This window comes from Protopterus annectens, chromosome 10.part0 (assembly GCF_019279795.1).
Source record: "Protopterus annectens isolate FY-2018-M chromosome 10.part0, PAN1.0, whole genome shotgun sequence".
NCBI lineage: Eukaryota > Metazoa > Chordata > Ceratodontiformes > Protopteridae > Protopterus > Protopterus annectens.
The window spans coordinates 448897219-448918700 of record NC_056744.1 but is presented as its reverse complement, the minus strand read 5'-3'; the positions used below and the strand labels follow the sequence as shown (position 1 = coordinate 448918700).

Genomic DNA, 21482 nt, shown 5'->3' with positions numbered 1-21482 from the left:
AAAGGTCTCCGGATTCAAGAAGTGTGATGCGTGCTGTCAGAAAATGTCTCTGACAGACGCTCACACTTCTTGTGTCTACTGTCTGGGGCCTTTGCACCTGCAGGACTCCTGTGCTGTGTGCCATGGCTTCAGCCCCAGGGTCCTGCAGGAAAGAAAGAATAAACTGATTCTTAGAGGCTTACTCAAGCCAGAGGATTCCCTGTCTGTTTCAACAGGGAAGCCCTCTAAGGCATCTAGGTCTTCGGCTCCGGCAACTGAGCCGAGACCTAAGGTTTCTCAACCTCTGCCTTCATCGGCTCCGGCTGGAGCCGATAAGTCTCAGTCCACAGTTTCTGTGGCCCTCGGCTCCGGCCGGAGCCGAGGTAGTAGAAGCTCCCGTGTCGGCTCCGACCAGACCTTCGGAGCCGACAACTAGAAAGAGGTCCAGGTCACCATCTCTTGGCTCCGTTCATTCGGCTCCAGGATCTCCCCTGCTGTCTGAACGGAGCCATAGATCTCACTCCTCTAGGTCATCGAGGCTATCGGATCATGACCTTCAGAGGGTAGTGAGTCGACTACTTAAGTCCGAGGCACTGGCCCAGATGCTTCAGAGCCCGACTCATCAGTCGATGCCTGCCCCGGTCCATCAACATATTCCTCCTTCGACTCTATTGAGCTCGGAGCCGGGTCGAGTCGGAACCGAGACTGTGATAGCGTCGGAGCCGATACAATTGTCTTCGGCTCCGTCGTCGGCTCCGTTTTCTTTCTTGGAAGAATCTCGGCGCCGGACTTCCCTCGTCGGCTCCGAGGGGGTGAGTGGCATCGGACCCTTGTCCGACCCCCCTCTCCCTCTCGGTGCTTCGGCGCTGGTGAGTTCGGCTCCGACATCGACCTCGGAGCCATCACTGTCGGTGCCGAGGGGGGTTCTTAGCTTCTCGGAGCAGGGACCTCTGGCTCTGCCTGACAGGGGTGCATTCGAGGTCATGCGGAGTGTGTTCGAGCCTGGCTCTACTCCACACTCCGCTACGTCCGCCCCTCCCTCTACGGTGCCTCAGGCTAAGTCAACTCACTCCCTCATCCCGGACCGCAGAGAGCCAACTTCTCAGGAACCCCCTGTGGGGATCTCATCCTCTTCCGAGGCCTCTCCTGATTTGGCAGAAGAGCCCCCTCGGAAGAGGAAGTGTAAGAGGAAACACATTGACTCACCTGAGTCCATCACATCAGACACAGATTTGGATGATTCTGAGGGTTCCCCCCGTTCCCCTTCTGAAGATGTCTCATTTGCAGACATTCTGGAGATCCTGAAACAGAGGGGAAATTGGCCAGCCCTCAACCCTTCGGAGGACGAATCTGTGTATCTTGAGGCGTTTGGCTCTCGTCCTTCCACCTCCTGGGTGTCCCCCCCTTCGACCCCCTCATGCAGGTGGTTGCTAAGAAGGCATGGACGGCTCCTGATTCGGTGGACCCCACTCCCAGGAGACCCTCCAAGTTCATAACAGCTCCAGCAGACAAACAGTTTTTAACAAAAGGAGTTTCTGTGGATGCTATGGTGGTAGCTGCTGCCACGAAGAAGGAGCTAGCTGATCCTTCAGTACCTGTCCATCCACCTAACAAGGAGTCTAGGTCCATGGACAGGTACGGGAAGCGGATGTTCTCGTCAGCGACATTTACCATGCGTTCGCTGAACTACCTGTGCCATTTTACTCGTCTTCAAAGGGACTTGATCAAAGAAGCGAGTGAAATGTTAAAGGACCCTACAGCTGCGGGTTTCCAAGATAAGATGAACACGCAGCTGGCTACCCTTAACTCCATAACCAACTCCTCCATGCGCCTTCTTTCTTACGCGGCTGATGGAGCGAGCAGAGCCGCAGGGACAGGTGTGGCCTTACGTAGGCATGCCTGGATGCGGCTATGCAACTTTGCGGACCCCTTCAAGACGTCTTTCACGAACTCCCCGTTTGATGGATCATCTCTCTTTGGTCCTCAAGTGAAAGAAACCTTGACTAGGTGCGAGACTGATGGCAAGACCCTTTCTGCCGTCGGAGTCCGTTTTTCTACTCCTTCCAGGCCTTACCCCAAAGGCCAGAAAGGTGGAAAGATGTGGTTCCGTAAACAATCTCAAGGGACTTCGCCTGATGCACAGAGTCGTTTCCCCGCCAGAGGCAGAGGCGGGAATAACAATGGTAGACGCCGCCTAGGGGCAGGGGGTCCAGAACCAGGGCAATAGGGAAGCCTTCCTGACAAACCCTTTCAGCATCCCTGAGGTGTTGCCCGACTGCCCATCTTCGGAGGCAGTCGGGGGAAGATTGTCACTATACCCAGAAGCCTGGCTATCCCTGACTCAAGACAAATGGGTACAGTCCATCATTTCCGAAGGCTATTCTATCCCCTTTCTTCGCTTCCAAATCAGTCAAAAAAATCCCTTCCAGATGTTCCACCCGCTCAAAGGGATCTAGCAGTTTTGGAGATCTCAAAACTGCTTGCAAAAAGAGCAATTCAGCCAGTTCCAGCAGACCAGCAAGGATCCGAATCTACTCAAGGTTCTTTTTAGTTCCAAAGAAAACAGGGACTGGAGACCAATTTTGGATCTCAGTATCTTGAACAGATCAGTCAAGAAAACAAGATTTCGGATGGTCACGCTGCAATCCATCCTTCCCCTTTTGGGCAAAGGAAACTGGATGTGCTCTATAGACCTTCGGATGCGTACTATCACATAAAATGAACAGACGCTCCAGAAGATTCCTCCGCTTCAGGCTGGGAACCAGTCATTTTCAGTTCAGGGCCCTGCCCTTTGGTCTCACCACTGCCCCCCGGGTGTTTACCAAATGCATGGCAGTGGTAGCTTCTCACCTGAGACGACAAGGATTCCAGGTGTTTGCATATTTGGACGACTGTCTCCTCACAGCTCCCACCAAGCATCTCCTTCTGATGGCCAGAGATTACACTTTTCGCGTTTGTCAAAAGCTGGGTATTTCAATAAATTGCGAAAAGTCTGTTTTGTCGCCTTGTCGTACTATTACCTACATAGGCGCAAATCTAGATACAATAAACATGTCTGCCAGACTAACACATCAGAGAATAACAGACATTCACAAATTGGTATCACTCCTTTTCAACAACAGAATCAAAGCCAGGTTAGTTCTGAAGGTGTTGGGAATTATGGCAGCGGCCATACCTCTGCTTCCATTAGCCAGATACCACATGCGACTCCTTCAATGGATGCTTTTTACTCAATGGTCTTACCAGCAACTTCCAATGTCTCACACCATTATGATCACGCAAGCGTGCAAAAATCATCTCATGTGGTGGATGTCTTCCCCCCAGCTCTTGTCGGGAAGACCCTTTGTTCCACCTCCTCCGGTTGCTACTCTGACAACGGATGCCTCCCTGATCGGGTGGGGGGGGCATTATCAGGGCAGGACAGTCCAGGGCACATGGCAACCAAACGAGTGCCACTTGCACATAAATGTTCTGTAGATGAGAGCAGTGCTTTTAGCGTTGCAAGCCCTTCAAGACTCTCTTCCCTTGGGAACGATTGCAATCCAGACAGACAATATGTCTGTAGTGTGGTACATCAACAAACAAGGCGGAACCAGATCTTACCCCCTGTGTCGAGAAGCACTCAGACTGTGGCAATGGGCGATTTCTTCTCAGCGTTTTCTGATAGCAACGCACATCCCCGGGAAGTCCAATCAAATTGCGGACAAGTTGAGCAGAGCCATACTCATGCCTCACGAGTGGTCTCTGAAAGACTGTAGTGAGAGAAATTTTTCTCAAGTGGGGTCAGCCTTGCTGCGATCTTTTTGCTACTCCCCAAAACAGCAAGTGCAGAGAATATTTCACTCTATTCCCTTTACCAGGCCAACCCAGCAGAGACGCTCTAGTCCAAGTTTGGCCCCGGGGACTTCTGTATGCATTTCCTCCTTTCCCACTGATCTCTCAAGTAATACAGAAAGCTGTCGCTCAGAAGGCCTCATTGATCCTCATTGCTCCTTACTGGCCTCGACAAGTGTGGTTCCCCTTTCTACATCATTTTCTCTTGGAGCGACCGTGGAATCTGGACCTAGTTCCAGATCTTTTGATCCATCAGTCGGGTCAGTTTCATCGCTCCCTCCCCTCTCTGAACCTCACTGCTTGGTTCCTCCAGTTCCAACCTTAGCCAGGCTTCCTCATTTATCTCACTCTGTTAGAGATATTTTGATAGCTTCCCATAAATCTTCCACTCGAAAGATTTATTTGAGTAAGTGGAAACGCTTCACATATTGGGCTCAAGGAAAGGACATAGATCCTTTCACTGCTTCCATCCAACTAGTTCTCGATTTTCTAGCTGAACTCTTCCATGCAGGTTCATCTCCCTCTACACTTAAAGTTCAATTGGCAGCTATTTCTAATTTTCATGTGGGTATTTCTGAATCTGCCCTAATGTCCCACAAGCTCTGCAAAGCCTTTTTGAAAGGAGTTTTTCTTCTCAGACCTCCTATAAGAAATCCTCCTTCTCCTTGGGACCTAAATTTAGTTCTTGCTTCTTTGATTCTTCCACCTTTCGAACCTGCAGTCTCATCTTCTTTAAAATTATTATCATGGAAAACTCTTTTTCTGGTAGCTATTACATCAGCTAGAAGAGTTTCAGAGCTTCAAGCACTCAGCTGTCGTCCTCCTTATCTTTTGTTTCATAAGGACAGAGTATCCTTACGAACTAACCCGTCCTTTTTACCTAAAGTGGTCTCGACGTCAAATCTGAATCAAAGCATTGATCTACCGGTCTTTTTTCCAGAATACTCCAATAGGTCTGAACAAAAATTACACTGCCTGGATGTTCACCGTCAATTGAGGTACTACTTGGATAGGACTAAACAGTTCAGAAAATCTGATCAGCTGTTTGTCTCCTATGCGGAGAGCAGAAAGGGACTTTCAGTTTCAAAGGTAACTTTATCCAGATGGCTAACATCTTTGATTTCCCTTGTATATGAAATTAGACATCAAAAGTTGCCTGATAAACCTAAGGCTCATTCCACCAGAGCTTAGGCTACTTCTTTAGCCTTCCAAGACAGACTGCCCATCGACACCATTTGTGCAGCGGCTACTTGGGCTACTCCTCACACTTTCATTTCTCATTATAAGTTGGATTTAGCTTCTAGGCATAGAGCTAACTTTGGTTCCACTGTTCTCAGGAGTCTGTTCCGTTAGGCCACCCGGGACAAGGTGCTAGGGACGCGGTCCCATCCAGCAAGAATGAAGGCGAGATAGACAACTTAACATATAGAAGTTATGTTCTTACCATAACGTTCCATGTTAGTTGTCTTCTTCTCGCCTTCTTCTTGCGTCCCACCCTCCTTCCCCCTGGCCTGGACAGACCTAGAGGAGTTGTGATTGTGACCTCTCTTTCTACCACCTCTTTCTTAGACATATGCTATTATGCATATTTCCTGGTTCAGGATGTAGGTCACCCTTCTTTCTTCCTGTTGTTAGAGGTGGATTCTGTTGTTACAGTTATTCTGTTACTGTTATAAGCTGGGGTTAGCTTACAAACGAGATCTGAGGTAACTCTCGCCTAGCATTGTGGGATATAAGGGGAGCCTCGAGCCGGTGGAACCAACTCTCGAGCTTTTAGAGTGGCGAGTCGGCGAGGTCGGCTCCGAACCCATCCAGCAAGAAGAAGGTGAGAAGAAGACAACTAACATGGAACGTTATGGTAAGAACATAACTTCTATATTTTCAACATGTTGACAAGCGAATGGGGGAGCCCAGACCTAGATCTATTTGCCTCCCCCCAGAACAACCAGTTGGACAAGTTTTGCACAAGGACTCCCTACAAACAAGCCTGGAAAGTGGATGCTCTTTTCTTCAGCTGGAAAAACCCATCAGTCTACGCCTTTCCCCCTCTGCCTCTGCTCTCCAAAGTTTGACTAAAAGTCAAACAGGACAAACCAAGAATGATTTTGAATGCTCCAGACTGGCCGCGCCAACACTGGTACCCCCACTTGTGCAGTATGTCACAAATATCCCCATGGCACCTGCCTCAGACCCCTTCCCTGCTATCTCAACAGGGGAACCAAATTCTGCATCCTCAGCTTCCAACATTGAACCTTGCAACCTGGCTAATCACTTAAATTCACCCTGATCATTCCTCAGCAAACCTGTGATGGATGTCATCTTGGAGGCGAGGAGACCTAGTACTAGAAAATGTTGTGCTGACAAATAGAAAAGATTCTGTGCCTGGAACCAATCTTTTGGGATGAGCACAGCAGCATCCAATTTACCTCAGATTTTGCAATACTTAACTGAGATTCTTCACAAGGGCCTGTCTTTTTCCTCCATTAAAATCCACGCCTCAGCCATTTCAGCTCACTATAACACAGAACCACTCCTCTTCTCTCATCCTCTGCTCAAGCAGCATCTCAGAGGGGCAAAAAACTTGAGACCAGCCAGGAGAGCTCCTACCCCTGCCTGGGACCTTAACTTTGGTTTGGAGAAACTCACTCTACCTCCTTTCAAGCAATCTGCTACTGCAGACTAATTTCTTTCTTGGAAAACAGCCTTCCTTTTAGCAATCACTTCAGCTAGAAGGATATCTGAATTGCAGGCCGTTATGGCAGTGGAGCCTTTCATCATCTTTCATGCGGACAGGGTATCTCTCAGGACCAATAAATCCTTCATGCCCAAAGGTGGTTTCCAGTGTGGCTCTTAATCAGTCCATTCATTTGCCAACCTTCTTTCTCAATCCACAGAGCAAAGGGGAACGGATTCTGCATTCCTTGGATGTGCACAGACAACTTGGATTCTACTTGGACAGGACTAAATCTCGAAGAAAATCTGAACAATTGCTGGTAGCATTTGCTGCAGGGGCAGAGGGGAAGGCTATTTCAAAACAAGCCATTTCTAAATGGATAAGCCATTGCATTCATTTCTGCTATAAGCACCATGGAAAACCTATACCCCAGGGGATCAGATCTCACTCCACCAAGGCTGCATCTACTTCTGCAGCCTTTCTCAGAGGTGTTCCTACCAGGGATATCCTAGAAGCTTCTACCTGGAGTTCTGTACATACTTTCAACAAGCATTATCATTTACCAATTTTCTCTAAATCCAGAGCTGGTTTTGCCACTGCAGTCTTGCAGGGCCTTATAGCTGCCCCTAATGCTGTATAAACTCCTCCTCCCGACCATAGCTGTGGGAATCTACCCAAATCTAATGACTGCAACAGTGAAACACGAAGAACATAGTACAGTTGTGTACACTTACCATAGATTACCCAAATGTAATGACTGCAACAGTGAATACACTCTATAACATCTACTTTTATGGTAAGTGTACACAACTGTACTTTCTTGCTCCCCCCTGGTCTTCTACACCTCTTAAGAGGCCTTGGGAACAGGATTTTTCTTCTGAGGAGGATGCTGATTTTGATGAGTGTCTGACTTGCTTCTCTCGGATTCCTTCACTACTGCACTATGGTTCTGAGTAAGAAGAGTCTATTAGTCCCGAGGAGACTTCATTTGGTGATACTGTTTCTAGAATGATGGAATTTTTCAAATGGAGCTGTGCTGAAGTGTCTGATCAGGGGAGGTACTGTAAGCTTTTACAAATGGAGACTCCTAGGCCTTTTGTTGTTCCTATGGTTCTTGCTGCCTTGCTGGATGCTTTCTCTACTCCTTCTCAGGCTCCTGATTCTTAGCCTCCTGCTCTCAAAAAACCTGATAGGTTTTATAAAGTGCCTGAGGACTGCAAGTTTCTATGTATGTCTCCGTCTGCTTGACCGTTCTGTGGTGTCTGTGGCCTCTGATAAGCCTTCAAAATTATTGCATTTCACTAAATTGCTGCCATCTAATAAGAATAGCAGAGCCATAGAGAGACTGGGTAAGATGGTGTATATTTCTGCTACCCTAGCTTTTAGAGCTGTTAACTATCACACACACATAGCTAGGTACATTTTGCCTGTTCTCTCTGAAGCCTGTCAGGTTGTTTCTGATCTCCCTAATTCTGAGGGGAAGACCTCTGCTCTTGCTTTGCTTGGGACGTCCTCCCAAGTAGTTTCCCATTCCATGAAATGCAGCTATGATGCAGCTGATGGTTCATCTAGGGGTGCTGCTTGTGGGTCTGTTTTGAGGAGGTATTCCTGGCTCAGACTTCAACCTTTTAACTGAATGTTACTAGAGGAGCCATTCCACCACAACATGCTGCAGGATTCCTTTACACAGTCACAGGTGCTTTTGTTCAGCCACACCTGCACAGGTCCTTCCTTCACAGCCAGCAGAAGATTATTGCAAATTAGCAGAATAATGTTGTTGTTTGAGGCACAGATTGACATCGACAGGTCCACCATTTTGACTTTAGTCATTTTGCCTATATATAGATTAGGTCACAGTGACAAGTCTGCAAATCAGGTTCAGACTGAACATATTTAGAGGTACCCCTTCTTTAGTGCTGTGACTTCAGCATCAAATAAAATGAAATGATACTACTACCAGTCCATTCTCCACCGGATCTTCTGTGGAGGCAGTACTTTCTTGAGACTGGACAAATAGTAGGATACTGTGATTGGATAAAAGAGAATTATAATCATAAGAAAAGCTATAAAGGCATTATGAGTTAATTGGGCAAGAACAAACACTTGAGCTTGGTCCATCCCACCTGAGTTAGTCTTTTCAGGACACAGCAAAACAAGTTTGAGAGGCATGAAGTTCATGTCCTCAAGCCTCATCCACCCCACTGCCGAAAAAAAAAAAAAAAGAAGAAAACTGGGCTCTACAGAGGCCTAGTTGACAAGCCAGACTTCATAGCAGCCATAACAGCAGAACCAGTTATCGTACCTTAAATCTGTACAAGGGCAAAGGAACACCTTGGTTGTAATATCTTTACCTCTTGACAAGGAATCAAGGTTTGTGGTACACTTTTTGACAGAACTTGTACCTCTGCCACCTTAGCTGTTAAGATCCCTGATATGTGTAATACATGTAGCACATTTCTGGTTGATCTCTATTACAGGAAGTGGTAAATGTTCCTGAGAAGAAGAGAGGATATGTGGCAAAACACACCCATGTCTCAGAGTCTGCTTCTACGATTTAAATTCACAGCCGTACCCTAATAGTATCCCCTACTTTGCAGATATATACACTTGGTGCGATACTGCCTCCTCCCCATCCCCATATTAGTGTATGCATTTGATTTGCCCTATCTTATTTTACACCTTTTTTAGAAGCAGGTATAGTTGAGTAGGTGGTAGGTTGCTCTTATTACAGCCGGGATAAGCCTCTTTTGAGGTAATGCAGTTCAGGTGCAGAAAGTTATCTATATATTGATGTGATTAAAACCATCAGCATAGAATGCAGAGGGACTGATCTCATGCCCCGTTCTGACAGTTAATTTATGCCGTGGTCTAAAAACGTCTGTAACAGAGGCTTACATGTATTTTAACTTGAACTCTTGTCTATAGAAGCTTTAATGACCTGTGGTGTTTCGCCTGAAATTGTTTGTGTGTATTTAGTCTCTTAAAAATTGCAGGGGACTACTAGAGTGACTATGCAGCAGCCACTGTCCTCAAAGTTTACAAGACAAAGTAAAAGATGGAAGTAGGTTGCCAAGTCTTCCATAACTCGTATTCTCGAGCACACATCTACAGGCAGTTTATAGTCCCATCCACATGGAGAAAACCCATGTAAGCACAGGGAGGACATGCAGACTCCAACCACACATCAAACTAGAGAACCTTTTGCTGTGAGTTAACAGTTGTCAACAGTGCTACCCACTGTGCCATGTATTACTGTAGCCTTATTGTTGTTGTTAACCACACGTTTGGGCATACTGGGAACATTGTCTGGTTAAGTGATGTACTCCAGTCTCACAGTAAGCAAATGGGGTCATAATGAGTCAAACTTTGTTCCCTGAACACAGAAGGGAACTCATTAGCAGCTCAGAGCTTTAGTCCTCTGCACTAACTGCAGTTATCGAAAAGATTTTGTAGTTTTAGGTTGATTTGCTGTGTGTTTTTCTAGATGATTACATATGAACTTTGATTATATGCTTTTTTTTTCCAGACATGATTAATACCTCTGATTTGTAGTATTTGCTAGCTGATTCTGTGAACTGGTAAAAATACAGAAGTAAGTGAATTTTGTGAAAATGGCTCATGCACGGTAGTAGTACTCCACATGTGCTTCAGTTCAGAACGCAGCATTTTATTTGTCATTCTTTAACAAAATTTTGATTACACTTTTGTGAGTACTATGTCTTTACAGTATAAATAGCATTTTTGTCCCAGATCTTTTGATTTCCATTCCTGCTAAACTGTAGTACTCTATTATTGTTTATTTTTAACAGTTTCTTCAGCCCACTTTGAAATTAACTTTATGGTGATACATTATAAAAATAACTTTGTGAGCAGGAAGCAAATGGGACAACATTACAAGTTTTGCACATTGCTCACTTACAGAAAGGCTCAGCCTAATTAGCCTGCTTTTTCTTCTCATCCTGTTTCTGTCATTCACCACTAGGTGTCAGAAGAAGAGTATCTAATCCAGGAGCTAAGGAAAATTGAATCCCGCAAGAAAGAGAGGGAGAAGAAAGCACAGGATCTACAGAAGCTCATCACAGCTGCTGACACCACAACTGAAATGCGCCGGGCAGAAAGGAAAGCCACTAAAAAAAAGCTACCCCAGAAGAAGGAGCTAGAAAAACCAGTAAATAAATTGTCATTTTCTGTATTTCTCAGACATGCTTGTAAGTGTGTCTCACTCAGTTGCATATTAAGGCTGTACATATATAATTGTAAAAATTTGTTTTTAATTTTTTTTTTTTTTTTTAACTGTGAATATTGTAGTTTACTTGTAGACATAAATGCTTGGCTCCAAAACTTGCAGTATTAAAACTTGCAGAGTATAGATGCCTGTCCAGTAATGCAGAAACAGGGTGACCATCTGCGCTACAGGCAACCTGAGTTTGGGAGCAAACTCCAGCTACTGAAAATTTGCCTGGTTGTTAGGATGAAGAGGTCAGCAGGTAGCTGTCCTATCCCAGGAAGTGTTTGGGGAACTTACTGCCTGTCCAATCTCTAGCTGACACCAGGAGCCTTGCAGGCCATCTTTCTGGGTTGGGTGGGGGTGAGTAGAGTGCAGCATCCCAACATCATTATACATAGCTGCTCCCATAGTTAGGGGCTTTGAACAGCCACTGTGTTAATGATGGCTGCTGATTCCACATGCACAACTCCTTACTGGATCCTGTGAAGTTGACTTCTAAAGGAGTCAAGAAGCCTACCCAATGAAGAGTTCCATTTGGGGGTGCCTGGCAATGAACAGTTGCAGTATTTGGGGTTGTGCTGATGGACAAACCAAGAGAGTACAGCTGCAGGCTAATCCGAGTCAGGAGTGCGGTAGGGAGATAACATTTGCAGGGTGGTACTGAACCTACATCGGAGTTTCTTCCTTTTCACAAGGGTGAAGACATAGAAAATTAAAGTTTGATTTCCTGTTGGGGAGGTGTTGCTAGCTTTCATGATCGCCACAAATGTAATAATAGATTATACTTGCTTACACACTTTATCAGATTGTGCATCACATTGTGATAAACCTGTCATCTGTTCTTCCCAAATCACTGACTAGTAAAATGGCATCAGTAACCAGTAAACTCTGCTTCTAGCTGCACATATCCTTAATAGTGTATTTGATACTATTGGCAGAGCCTTTGGGCCAGTGAGCCTTAATGAATGACACTGCAAGAGTGCTGTCCTTAGTAATGTAAATTGTGCAGTCTAATGGGAGGTTAAAATCAGAGTATTCCTCAAGAAAGTTGCATTTAATTGCTTGTTAGAAAGCAGTCTGATGGAAACCCAAGTCAAAGAGATCAGCATATCCATGTATTAATAAAGCCATACCATGAGTATATCCTGAAACAGAGGTGTCCCAGAAGTGTACTAATGACTTGCAGTAAGTATTTGTGCAGATTGTGCTGCAGAGTATAGGAAATCATGATTTGGGGGAATAATGAGATTAAACACAGATGTCTCGCTACAGTTTGAATATGCCCCCACTGGTGTCTTAATATTAAAATGTTCACATTTGATTGTCATGGCAGTGTAATGGAGTAACCAAATACTGCATTAAGTGAAGCAGTGTTGGACAATTTTCAGTTGCAGCCTGGGTAGAGGACTAGAACAAAAGCAGGAGCTTTGACTGTACATCAGATGTGAGTACGGTTTTTAGTATAGAAAACATGATCTATAAAGCATGATATCGATGCAACATTTTTCAGTAGATTAGTCAAGGGACAGATGCATTTTTAAAGTGTCAGCAGTATAATCAGCCATACTTATAAAAGAAATGACATACAGCAGTAGTTCATCCGACTATTGCTATGGATGGACCTAGTCTAGAGGACTCTGTGACAGATTTTCATAATTAGAAACTCTGTGATAAAATTTAAAGTGGATACATCGTTCGTGAAAATCTGCTACCAGTCATTAGCGGACCGGAGTTCCACTGTGGCGACCCTAACCGGGAAAAGCCGAAAGACAAACAACATCTGTGTAGATGTAGGAATATTTGTCAAGTGCAAAATATCTGTTTGGAATTTTTTTATTATTATTATTCAAAAGATTATGTAGATGGATTCAAAAGGCACCTTCTCAGTGTTAACTTCACCTCTGGAATATCAAGAGATCTGTAAAATGTATTGAGTAAGGTCTTGTTGAAGTACTTCTGCTGTTTTTCTCGTACTTTATTCTAATTCTGTTTGGTTATGCATACATTGCGTCAGCAGATGAACAAAACCTCTGTCAAGTCTGACTGATCAGCTTCTTCAGCCCCACAGCCCTTTCCTTGTCTTCCTTGAACAAGCCATCCACGTAATATATATATACCCCCCTCTCCATCCACGTAATATACACCCCCCTCTATTTTAAACATGTTGACAAATTTACTGTGATTCAGCCACTTGTTTTTCAGACTTAAATTGCTTCCTTCAGCCTAGAGATTGACTTCTCCTTTGTCTGCCTTTTGTTTATCAGTTTTCTCCGTTTATTTCCTTGCATGACCATTCCAGAGTTTTGTAGATTTGTTTTATTCACATTCCCTTCTCCATTCAGTTGAAAATGTCAGACTACTCAATTTCCTGTTATAATTTTACAACTTAATCTTTTTATCTATTTACCCCTTTCTGTACCTTTTCTACCAGCTCTTTATTTCCCTGAAGGACATCCAGAACAGCTTGTACCAGTCCAGCTGCAGCTTGATCAGTGATGTGTGTGCAGTGGCTTAATCACATCCTTTTTTAACAAGAAATAACTTTATTGAATTATCACATTTGGCATAAGCAATCATACATTTATATAAATTGAAATAAACCATACTGACCTTATTTTCGTTTCAAACATTGTCCATCACAAATCATGTTGACATAATTGTAGTTGTAAACATTATATGTCACTTTTATTGTCTAGTCCTTGTCAGTCAGACATTACATTGCTGCTTCTGATCCTTGCTTCCTTTAAACCTTGTTCCTCCTCTGCATGTATTGTTCCCACAGTTCCCATTTTTTCGTATGTAATTTGCTGCTACCCTTTTTTAAAGATCTCAATTCCACTTGTTTTATCTTTGTTACTATATTCGCTACTTCTAGTAAAGTTGGTTTAAACATGTTCTAGTAATTGCTTTTTTGGCAACCACTGTAATTAGACTCAGCAAGGTTTTTACTATGTCTAGGGAAATTCTGTATCATAGTTCAAAATAATTTCCTTAGTTACACCAATTTGCTCACACAGCATTTCTGCAGGGAATCTTTAAAGTTTGCCATCTCATTACACTGCTAGAAAACATGTTCCCAGTTACCTCTTTCTTCCCCATCACACCTCCAGTATTTGCTGTCGATGTGAGGAAACATTCTGTGAGTCTACTTGGGGTATAAAAATACCTATGTAAACACTTTCAAGGAAAGATCCTAAGTTTACCAGACTTTGTTGCATATTTGGGAGATATACCCATATCCCCCATTGTTTCTTTGTGAATTGCTTATCCAGTCTCTCGTCCCAGTCCTTTCATTGATTGATTTATGCAGTACTTTGTATGCTGTACTAATTATTCCTTTTAACAGTTTGAGATTCTACTAAAAACTCTAAAAGTGTTTGTCTTTCAATTAGGATCCTCCTATTTCTTTCTCTTTGCTTATACTTTGATATTAATCCTTGATAGGGGAAGGCGATCTCTCCTGCAGTCTAAATAAATTCTTGGCCTATTCCCATTCTATTACTTTCTCCCCTCTAATTATTTGCTCCCAATACCTTGGTTCTTGTACCAGTTTTCTCCAGTAAATTCCAGCCCACTCTTGTCTACTGTCTGTATCCCTAATTGCAATCTCCTTTCTCTATTCCTGTGTTGGATTAGTTCTAAAATGCTTTCTGCTGCTTTATAAATATAATATTCTGCATGGTTATTGTTATTCTCCTTAAAGATCTACACACACTCTCTCCTTGTTTCTTGAGCTTTCCCCCGTTTCATCATCCCTTTCTACTTTGAATTATAGGCATCTGCTATGTATAGGAGCCTTAACTGTGTATCTCAAAAATACCCCTTCAAATTGAGTAATCCCAAACTGCCTTGTTCTTTTGGAAGAGTCTTCTTATCCCACTTGACTCTTCCCGTCTTCCCTTCCCGGATAAAATTCTTCAGCTCTGTATTCGTTGCGATCCACAACTTCTCTTCTGGTTAATAAAAATGTGCCTGACCTGTGTATAAAACTAAAGGTACTAAAACGTTTTAACTACTTGCATCTTGATATCCATATCCATATAACAGAGCTTCCAGTTTCTCAGTTTTTGTATTATCTTTTATTTGGTCTCTTCCCCACATATCCTTAGATGCCACACCAGATTCCTTTTTAATCCATACTCCTAAATACTTGATTTAATCATGTACCCATAAATATGGATATTGCTGAAGCAATTTGCGTGTGGGTGCATAATTTGCAGCTATGGTCTTTGTTTTAGCTTCATTATTTTTTTTTATCCTGAAAATATTTTAAACTGCCTCAAAATGTTCCACAACAGTGTAATGTCCTTTTCTCGTTTTATCAGGTGTAAAATAATATCATCTACAAATAGAGCCAGCTTTTCTTGACTGGCATACCAATTATATTTGTGAATTCTAGAGTCTCTTATTTTCTTTGTCAATGGTTTTATAGTGCAGATAACAAAGGGAAGGATGACACCCCTGTCTGTCTCCTCTGCTCAAACAGAAATTATCAGAGGGGATCCCAGACTCTTTAATTTTCACCTCCAATCCCTCGTATATCCTCCTAATCAACCTTATAATTTTATCAGGGAATGCAAATGCTTCCATTGCTGTGCTCATAAACTCCCAGGTTACTCTGTCAAATGCTTTCTCTGCATCAAGACCCACCAACAACAGCGGTATTTTCTTACATTCAGCATCCCTCTGGATCGTCAGTGTTCTGTTAATGTTGTCAAATGTTGCCTCCCCTCCACAAAACCACATTGATCCATGTTTATCAATTTTGGTATCACCATTGCCATTAATTTAGTCATTATAGACATAAACACTGTAATCATGGATTAGGATTTGAATGGGCCTGTATGAAGCTGGATCTGATTGGCTTTTACCCCCTTTAGGTATTACAGCCACCACTGCTTTCTTCCAGGAAGTTGATGCTACTCCTCCTCTTAAAATACCGTTAAACAAAACCTTACAGATATTTATCAGTTTTTCCTTCTAGCTTCCAAACTTCCATAGGAATACCATCTATTCCTGGGGACTTTCCTGTTTGTTGGGTGTAAATCAGCATTTTTATCTCATCTCCTCCTGTCCTAACTATTAGTAATTGAGCCTCATCTACCTCTAACCTTGGGATATTTATTTCTTCCATAAACATTTCCATTTGTACCTTTTCTTGATCTCCACATTTTTGTGCTTTATATAGACTTTCATAAAATATCTAAAATATTTCTAGTACCTCTCTAGGATCTCTTGTTATCTTCCTAAGCTTGGCGACAACCTTTCTACTTTCTGTTGCTTGAGTCATTGTGTAAAAGTTTTTGTGTTCTGGCATTATTATCAGAAAACAGCTGCTTAACAGCAATCTTTCTAAACTTGTGCATATTATTGAGGTAATTCTTTCTTTTCTGCTTAGCACTCTGCAGTTCCTCCTGCTCTTGTTCTTTGAGATTCCCCGTATTCTGCAATAGTCCCTCTAAATAATAATTCTTGCTTCTTAACCATATTTCTGTTTATTTTATGTCCACCTTATTTTTAAACTCCATTTTAATTTCTATCCCACTCCCTAGCTCTATTTTTGGAAGAAATTTCTGTCTTCTTTAATAACTCCAGAATAATTTCTACCACTAATTCCTTAAATTCTCTCTTTTCAGCGGATAGATGGGTAAGTGCCAGTGTTTCATTTTATTTCATACTAACAAAATTTGGCTAGGGTACCAGGGGACTTCCCCCTACTCTTTTTCAAATATGGGATCTTTAACATGCTCCTGAGCTACCACTAACTGAGACAGATGAGAGCTCAGTTTAATGGCTCATCCAAAGGACAACATATTCAAGAACACAGCCTCCTCATACACACTCACTGTGCATTTAAGGGTCAGTATTGAAAAATGAATAAGAATGTGATATAATTAATATATATTAATATATATGTTAATAATATGTATATATTAATATATATGTGCTAAAATTAATATATTCTCATTCAAGTTCAATTCTAATCACTTTCTTATGTGCAATGTCACCCAATCTCATGTGTTTGTATAGTGTACTTTTCTTTTCATGTGTTAATCATCTAGTAGTCAGTGTTGTCCAGTGTATATAAACAATGTGCAAGCATGTATGTCAGCTACTTAGATATTTACTTTTGTACTATACTTATTGTTTATTCTTTAATACCTATTATGTCTGTCTTTTTGTGTTTGTTTTCTCCTGTTAAAGAGTTGACACTCGAAATTTTGTTTTGGTAACACTTGTGTTTCCTAAATGACAATAAAGTTTCTTTGAAAGCTCTTTGAAAGATGTGGGAATAGAACCAACAGCCTTCTGAGCTTACAGCAGCAAAAGTGACTTTGCTGCCTGTTGAGCCACTGGCACTGCTAAAGCAGTTTCCCTGCTCAAGACTGTTACCAGTGTAGGACCCTATAACTGTACTCCAGCATGTACACATGCTAGCTCAGTTTAGGGGAGCCTTGTTATACCCAGTGCTGTGGGCAGTCATGTTGACAGCCTGGATGAATTCCCTTTGCTGCCACCTGAACACCTGTTTTCAGAGGGCATACTTAATGTCATGAAAGAAGTTAGAAGACTTATTGCTACAAAGTCCTACTTGGCGAGATGAGATGTTTTGCCTCTATTGTCAAAAATGAAATCAGACACCAAACATGGCAGGGATGCACTTGAGCCTGCAGTATCTGGTAGATTTGGGTGCTTCAACTGTTGTGTGCTCCTTGTTAAAGTACACTTGTTGGCCATCTCGGCCTGCTTATGCTTGGACCTATGACTAAACTCCATTTCCAGTCAAATCAAGTTCTCAGAGGTTTTCCACTTAAGCCCCAGTAAAAGAGTGATTGCTCCATCTTGAGACCTGAACTTCATACTGGAAACTTCACACTAAGAGAAAAAGCCCTTTTCAGCCTTCCATAAGGATAGACAGCCTGCACACAATTTCCTCCTTTATGTCGAGTGGTTACAAGGTTGGCTTGTTTTTCTGTTTTTCCATAACCCCCAAAGTAAAGGGGAATTACGTGGATGTTTACTTGTAGTTTAGGTGGCATCTGCGTAAAACAAAGGACTTGAGAAAGAATGACCATCTTGGTTTTCTTTGTCAACTGTAAGGAAGGGTAACCTACTAAACAGACCATTTCTAAATGTCTGACTTACTGCAACACCTTCCAGTATTCTCCTCATGGAAAGACACTACAAGTAATGTCATAATTAAGGCTGCACTACAAAATGGGTTAATCTGCTAGTACTGGTTTTATTATAGGTGTAGACACATGCTATTGGTCCTCTGGCCACACTTTCACCAAGCATGATGATCTGAAAATCCTATTCATGGCCATGGCAGGCTTCACCACTGCTGTCTTGCAGGGTCTTCTGCAGCCTGTCATCAGAAAACACTTCAACAATCTCTGTAAAGCTGTAGTAATCTTTCCAAATGCTAGGGTTGCAGTAATGATCCATATGAAGAATTTTGTATAAAGAGTTTATCATAAGAGCTGTTCAGTTATGATCATTCGTTACAGTGTTGTTTCCCTTATTTCTCCCCTGTTTTACTCCTCTGGATATCCTGGGGTATGGGGTGGATAGCAGTTCACCTTATGTCCCCCCATGCATCTGCAGTTGAAGCTTTGCCTGGATAGTCTACTCCTGTAGAAGTTGGATTCTTAGGGTACCTTGTTTAGCCCCGAGGGAGGACAAATGGTGAGGCAGGCACCTAATCAGATGTTCTTCATGTTTCACTGTTGCAGTCATCACATTTGGGTTTTCCCTGCCAGGGTAGCCCTCAGTCAGCCCGAATACCAGAGGCTTAGTATTTCTGCATCGGTTGCTGTCACTCCAGGACTGACTTCAGGTCATCAGTGGTATAAAACAAGGCAGCTGATGCCATTACATCAGTCTTTCTTGCCGAGGAGCCCGAAGCCGAAGCAGTTTACACGAATGCCAGTCGGACACTATCTGAGTTTTTCATTTCCGAATTGAAGTTAGTCTTTTAAAGTGGAGTAGCCCACTGGGAATCCTTTTTTCTTGCTCTAACCGAAGTCAGAAAAAGTTAACACAGTTGTCTCACTTGTGGAAAGCAAATACCACACCGAAACTTTCATTCTTACTGCGTCACTTGCTTAGGCCCAGACCACGACGTCCGCCGCTGTTGCTTTTGTGCTTTGTTCAACACCAGAACTGTATGTCGTTGGGCCATTATTGTAGCTAGATATTTTCGCTCTCAGTCCTCAAATTCTGATATGGCTTCGGTAAGCCATCCGACAGCAGATCATCCGAAAAAACATAAGGATAAAGACAGAGACAGACTGCACAGGTCCAAAACCGCCGCCAACGCTTCCATTAAGCTAGTCTTCAGTTCTCTGGTCCTCAGTCAGGCACTTTTGCAGCCCTTGATGCCCACTTCTGTGGATTCACAGGCCACTACCCGAGACCCTTATGGAGTCCGGTATGCCATGAGACTCTTCATCGACTAAGGATCCTGCGGATGTCTCTACCTTGGATGGGTCAGAAGCCACTAAGCAGGCACCGGCTTCCGAGGAAGTACTTTGCACTACCCATTCTAGACACAGACCGATTTATTTCGCGTCTACTGTTCTTTCGAAAACTACCGAGTTTCTAAGGCCCAGGGTACGAACCACACCCAAAAAAACGACAACCCAAGCTCAAGCACCTGCTTCCTTGCCTCAAGTCTCAAATGCTTAAAATGGCAGAAGGCCTTATTATGCATATCAGGGGAAGCCAGGCTACCCCTTCTAGAAGAAAAAGAGATTTGTCCCCAGTAGTTTTATCTGAAAAGGAGTCCGATGACTGATGCATCTGAATATGAAGATATGCAACCCCTCTCTGCTTATGAGGATTCTGATGCAGAGAAATCCATCCCTTCAGCCTCTCCACCCAAGGACTTATCCTTTGGGGAAACCCTACATACTTTAAGGGAGCATTTCCAATGGGAATGTCAGGACTACCCTCAATCAAAAAAGAGATTCAGGGAATTCTTAGATCTTCCACAGCACAGACCTCTGGCCATTCCTCCTGAGCTGGATGTTGTGGATGATGTTTTTATGGAGTCCAGTTTGATTCCTGACACCCTCCCTCCTGCTCCCAGAAAACCTGACAGGTACTATAGAGTTCATAGGTTAGTACAAGGCTAACTGCCCTTGCGAGCCATTGTAAGCCTAGCTAATTATCCCTTGTGAGACTCAAACCCTGCACCTTGTGTTTGTAAGGCAAGCACCTTAACCGTTAGGCCACCATCCCAACCCCCTGTCCCTGACTCTCACAAATTTCTTTTCAAAAATCCTACTGCTGACCCCGAGGTTATCTCTCAAGGACATAAAGGAATTAAAGCAACTTCTGCTAAGAATCCCACCACCTCAGATAGGGATCCCAGAGCATTACACAGATGGGGTAAAAAAGTATACACCTCTGTTACTCTTGCTATTAGAGCACTAAATTGTCAGTTCCATATGCTGAAATATTAGCAACATTCCATGGAACTCCTCAAACAAAAAAAATCTTCTTTTCCTGCTTGTGCAGAAAATAGAGCTACAAAAGTTAATGCATTCTGAAAGTCAAGTAACTAAGCACACCTTGCAAGGTGGTTTTGATGCCATAGAAGCATCTTGCAGGGCAGCGGTCACTGGTTCTGTCCTTAGAAGGCATGCTTGGCTTAAGGAACAGCCCTTGCCAGACCATGTCAAATCCAAATTATTGGATGCCCCCTTGCACAAAGACAACTCATTTGGCACCAAGGCAGAGGAGGTCTTAAAAAAGATGGAAGAAAAAGCTAAATCTATGCAGACAGTTAAAGACTTCTTGCAGGTCCAGCCACCGAGGTTCAGTAGGCATTGCCCCTCCAAGCACTGGTTCTCTCCTGCCCCCTCCAGATCAGCTCAGCTCAGACCCTGGGGGAGCATGCTCCCCAAACAGCAGCCCCAGGGAATGCAGAGATCTAAGCAATGGAGTTCCTTCTCTTCAAAACCAGGGAGTGCTAAGCAAACCCCCTCATGTTAAGAACTCTCAATGACTTTACACTTCCACTCCCTCCCTCTGCCCACGTGCTCTTTGCTCCTAGGAGGAAAACTCTCCTTCCATGTAAGCACCTGGATCACCATTACCAACGACCGCTGGGTCCTCAGCATAGTGTCCCAGGGATACAAATTTTGTTTCCATACTTTACCAACCCCAAAAGGGTTCCCAGATCTTCCCCCAAATTGGTGGGCAGCGGCCAAAAAGCAAGTCCTTTCCCTGCTCTCTATGAGGGCAATAGAACATGTTCCTGTAGAACAGATAGACCAAGGTTTCTACTCCACTCTTTCTGGTACCTAGAAAAGAGGGCACCTGGCGCCCCATCTTCAATCTGTCCATTTTAAACACCTTTCTGGTGATACCAAAATTCAAAATGCTCACCCTCCAGCAACTACTACCTATGCTGTCCAAAGATGCTTGGTTAGTCACCCTAGACCTAAAAGAGGCCTACCTACACATCCCAGTCAGTTAATCATGCAGGAAATATCTACGTTTCAGGGCAGGATCACTGCATTTTCAGTTCTCTGCACTTCCCTTTGGCTTATCCACTGCTCCTAGAGTTTTCACAAAATGTCTGGCTCCCGCCATTGCTTTTTGCAGGCAAAGAAATATCCAAATTTACCCATACTTACACGACTGCCTGATTCAGGCAGACAGTCAGGAAAAGCTGCTAAAGCACCTGGCCTTTGTAAAGAACCTACTGACCTCCCTGGGGTATACTGTCAATGAAAAGAAATCCAAACTAGTACC

General features: G+C 43.4%; 1 protein-coding gene across 1 annotated transcript in view; it reads left to right on the top strand.

Annotated features, from left to right (window-relative positions):
* Window positions 1-21482, top strand: part of DMAP1 (DNA methyltransferase 1 associated protein 1) — a 634515-nt gene that overhangs the window by 388606 nt on the left and 224427 nt on the right. The window contains exon 7 of the mRNA XM_044086784.1: window positions 10470-10655. Within this exon, the coding sequence (XP_043942719.1) occupies window positions 10470-10655 (186 nt within the window). The remainder of the gene's footprint in view (window positions 1-10469; window positions 10656-21482) is intronic.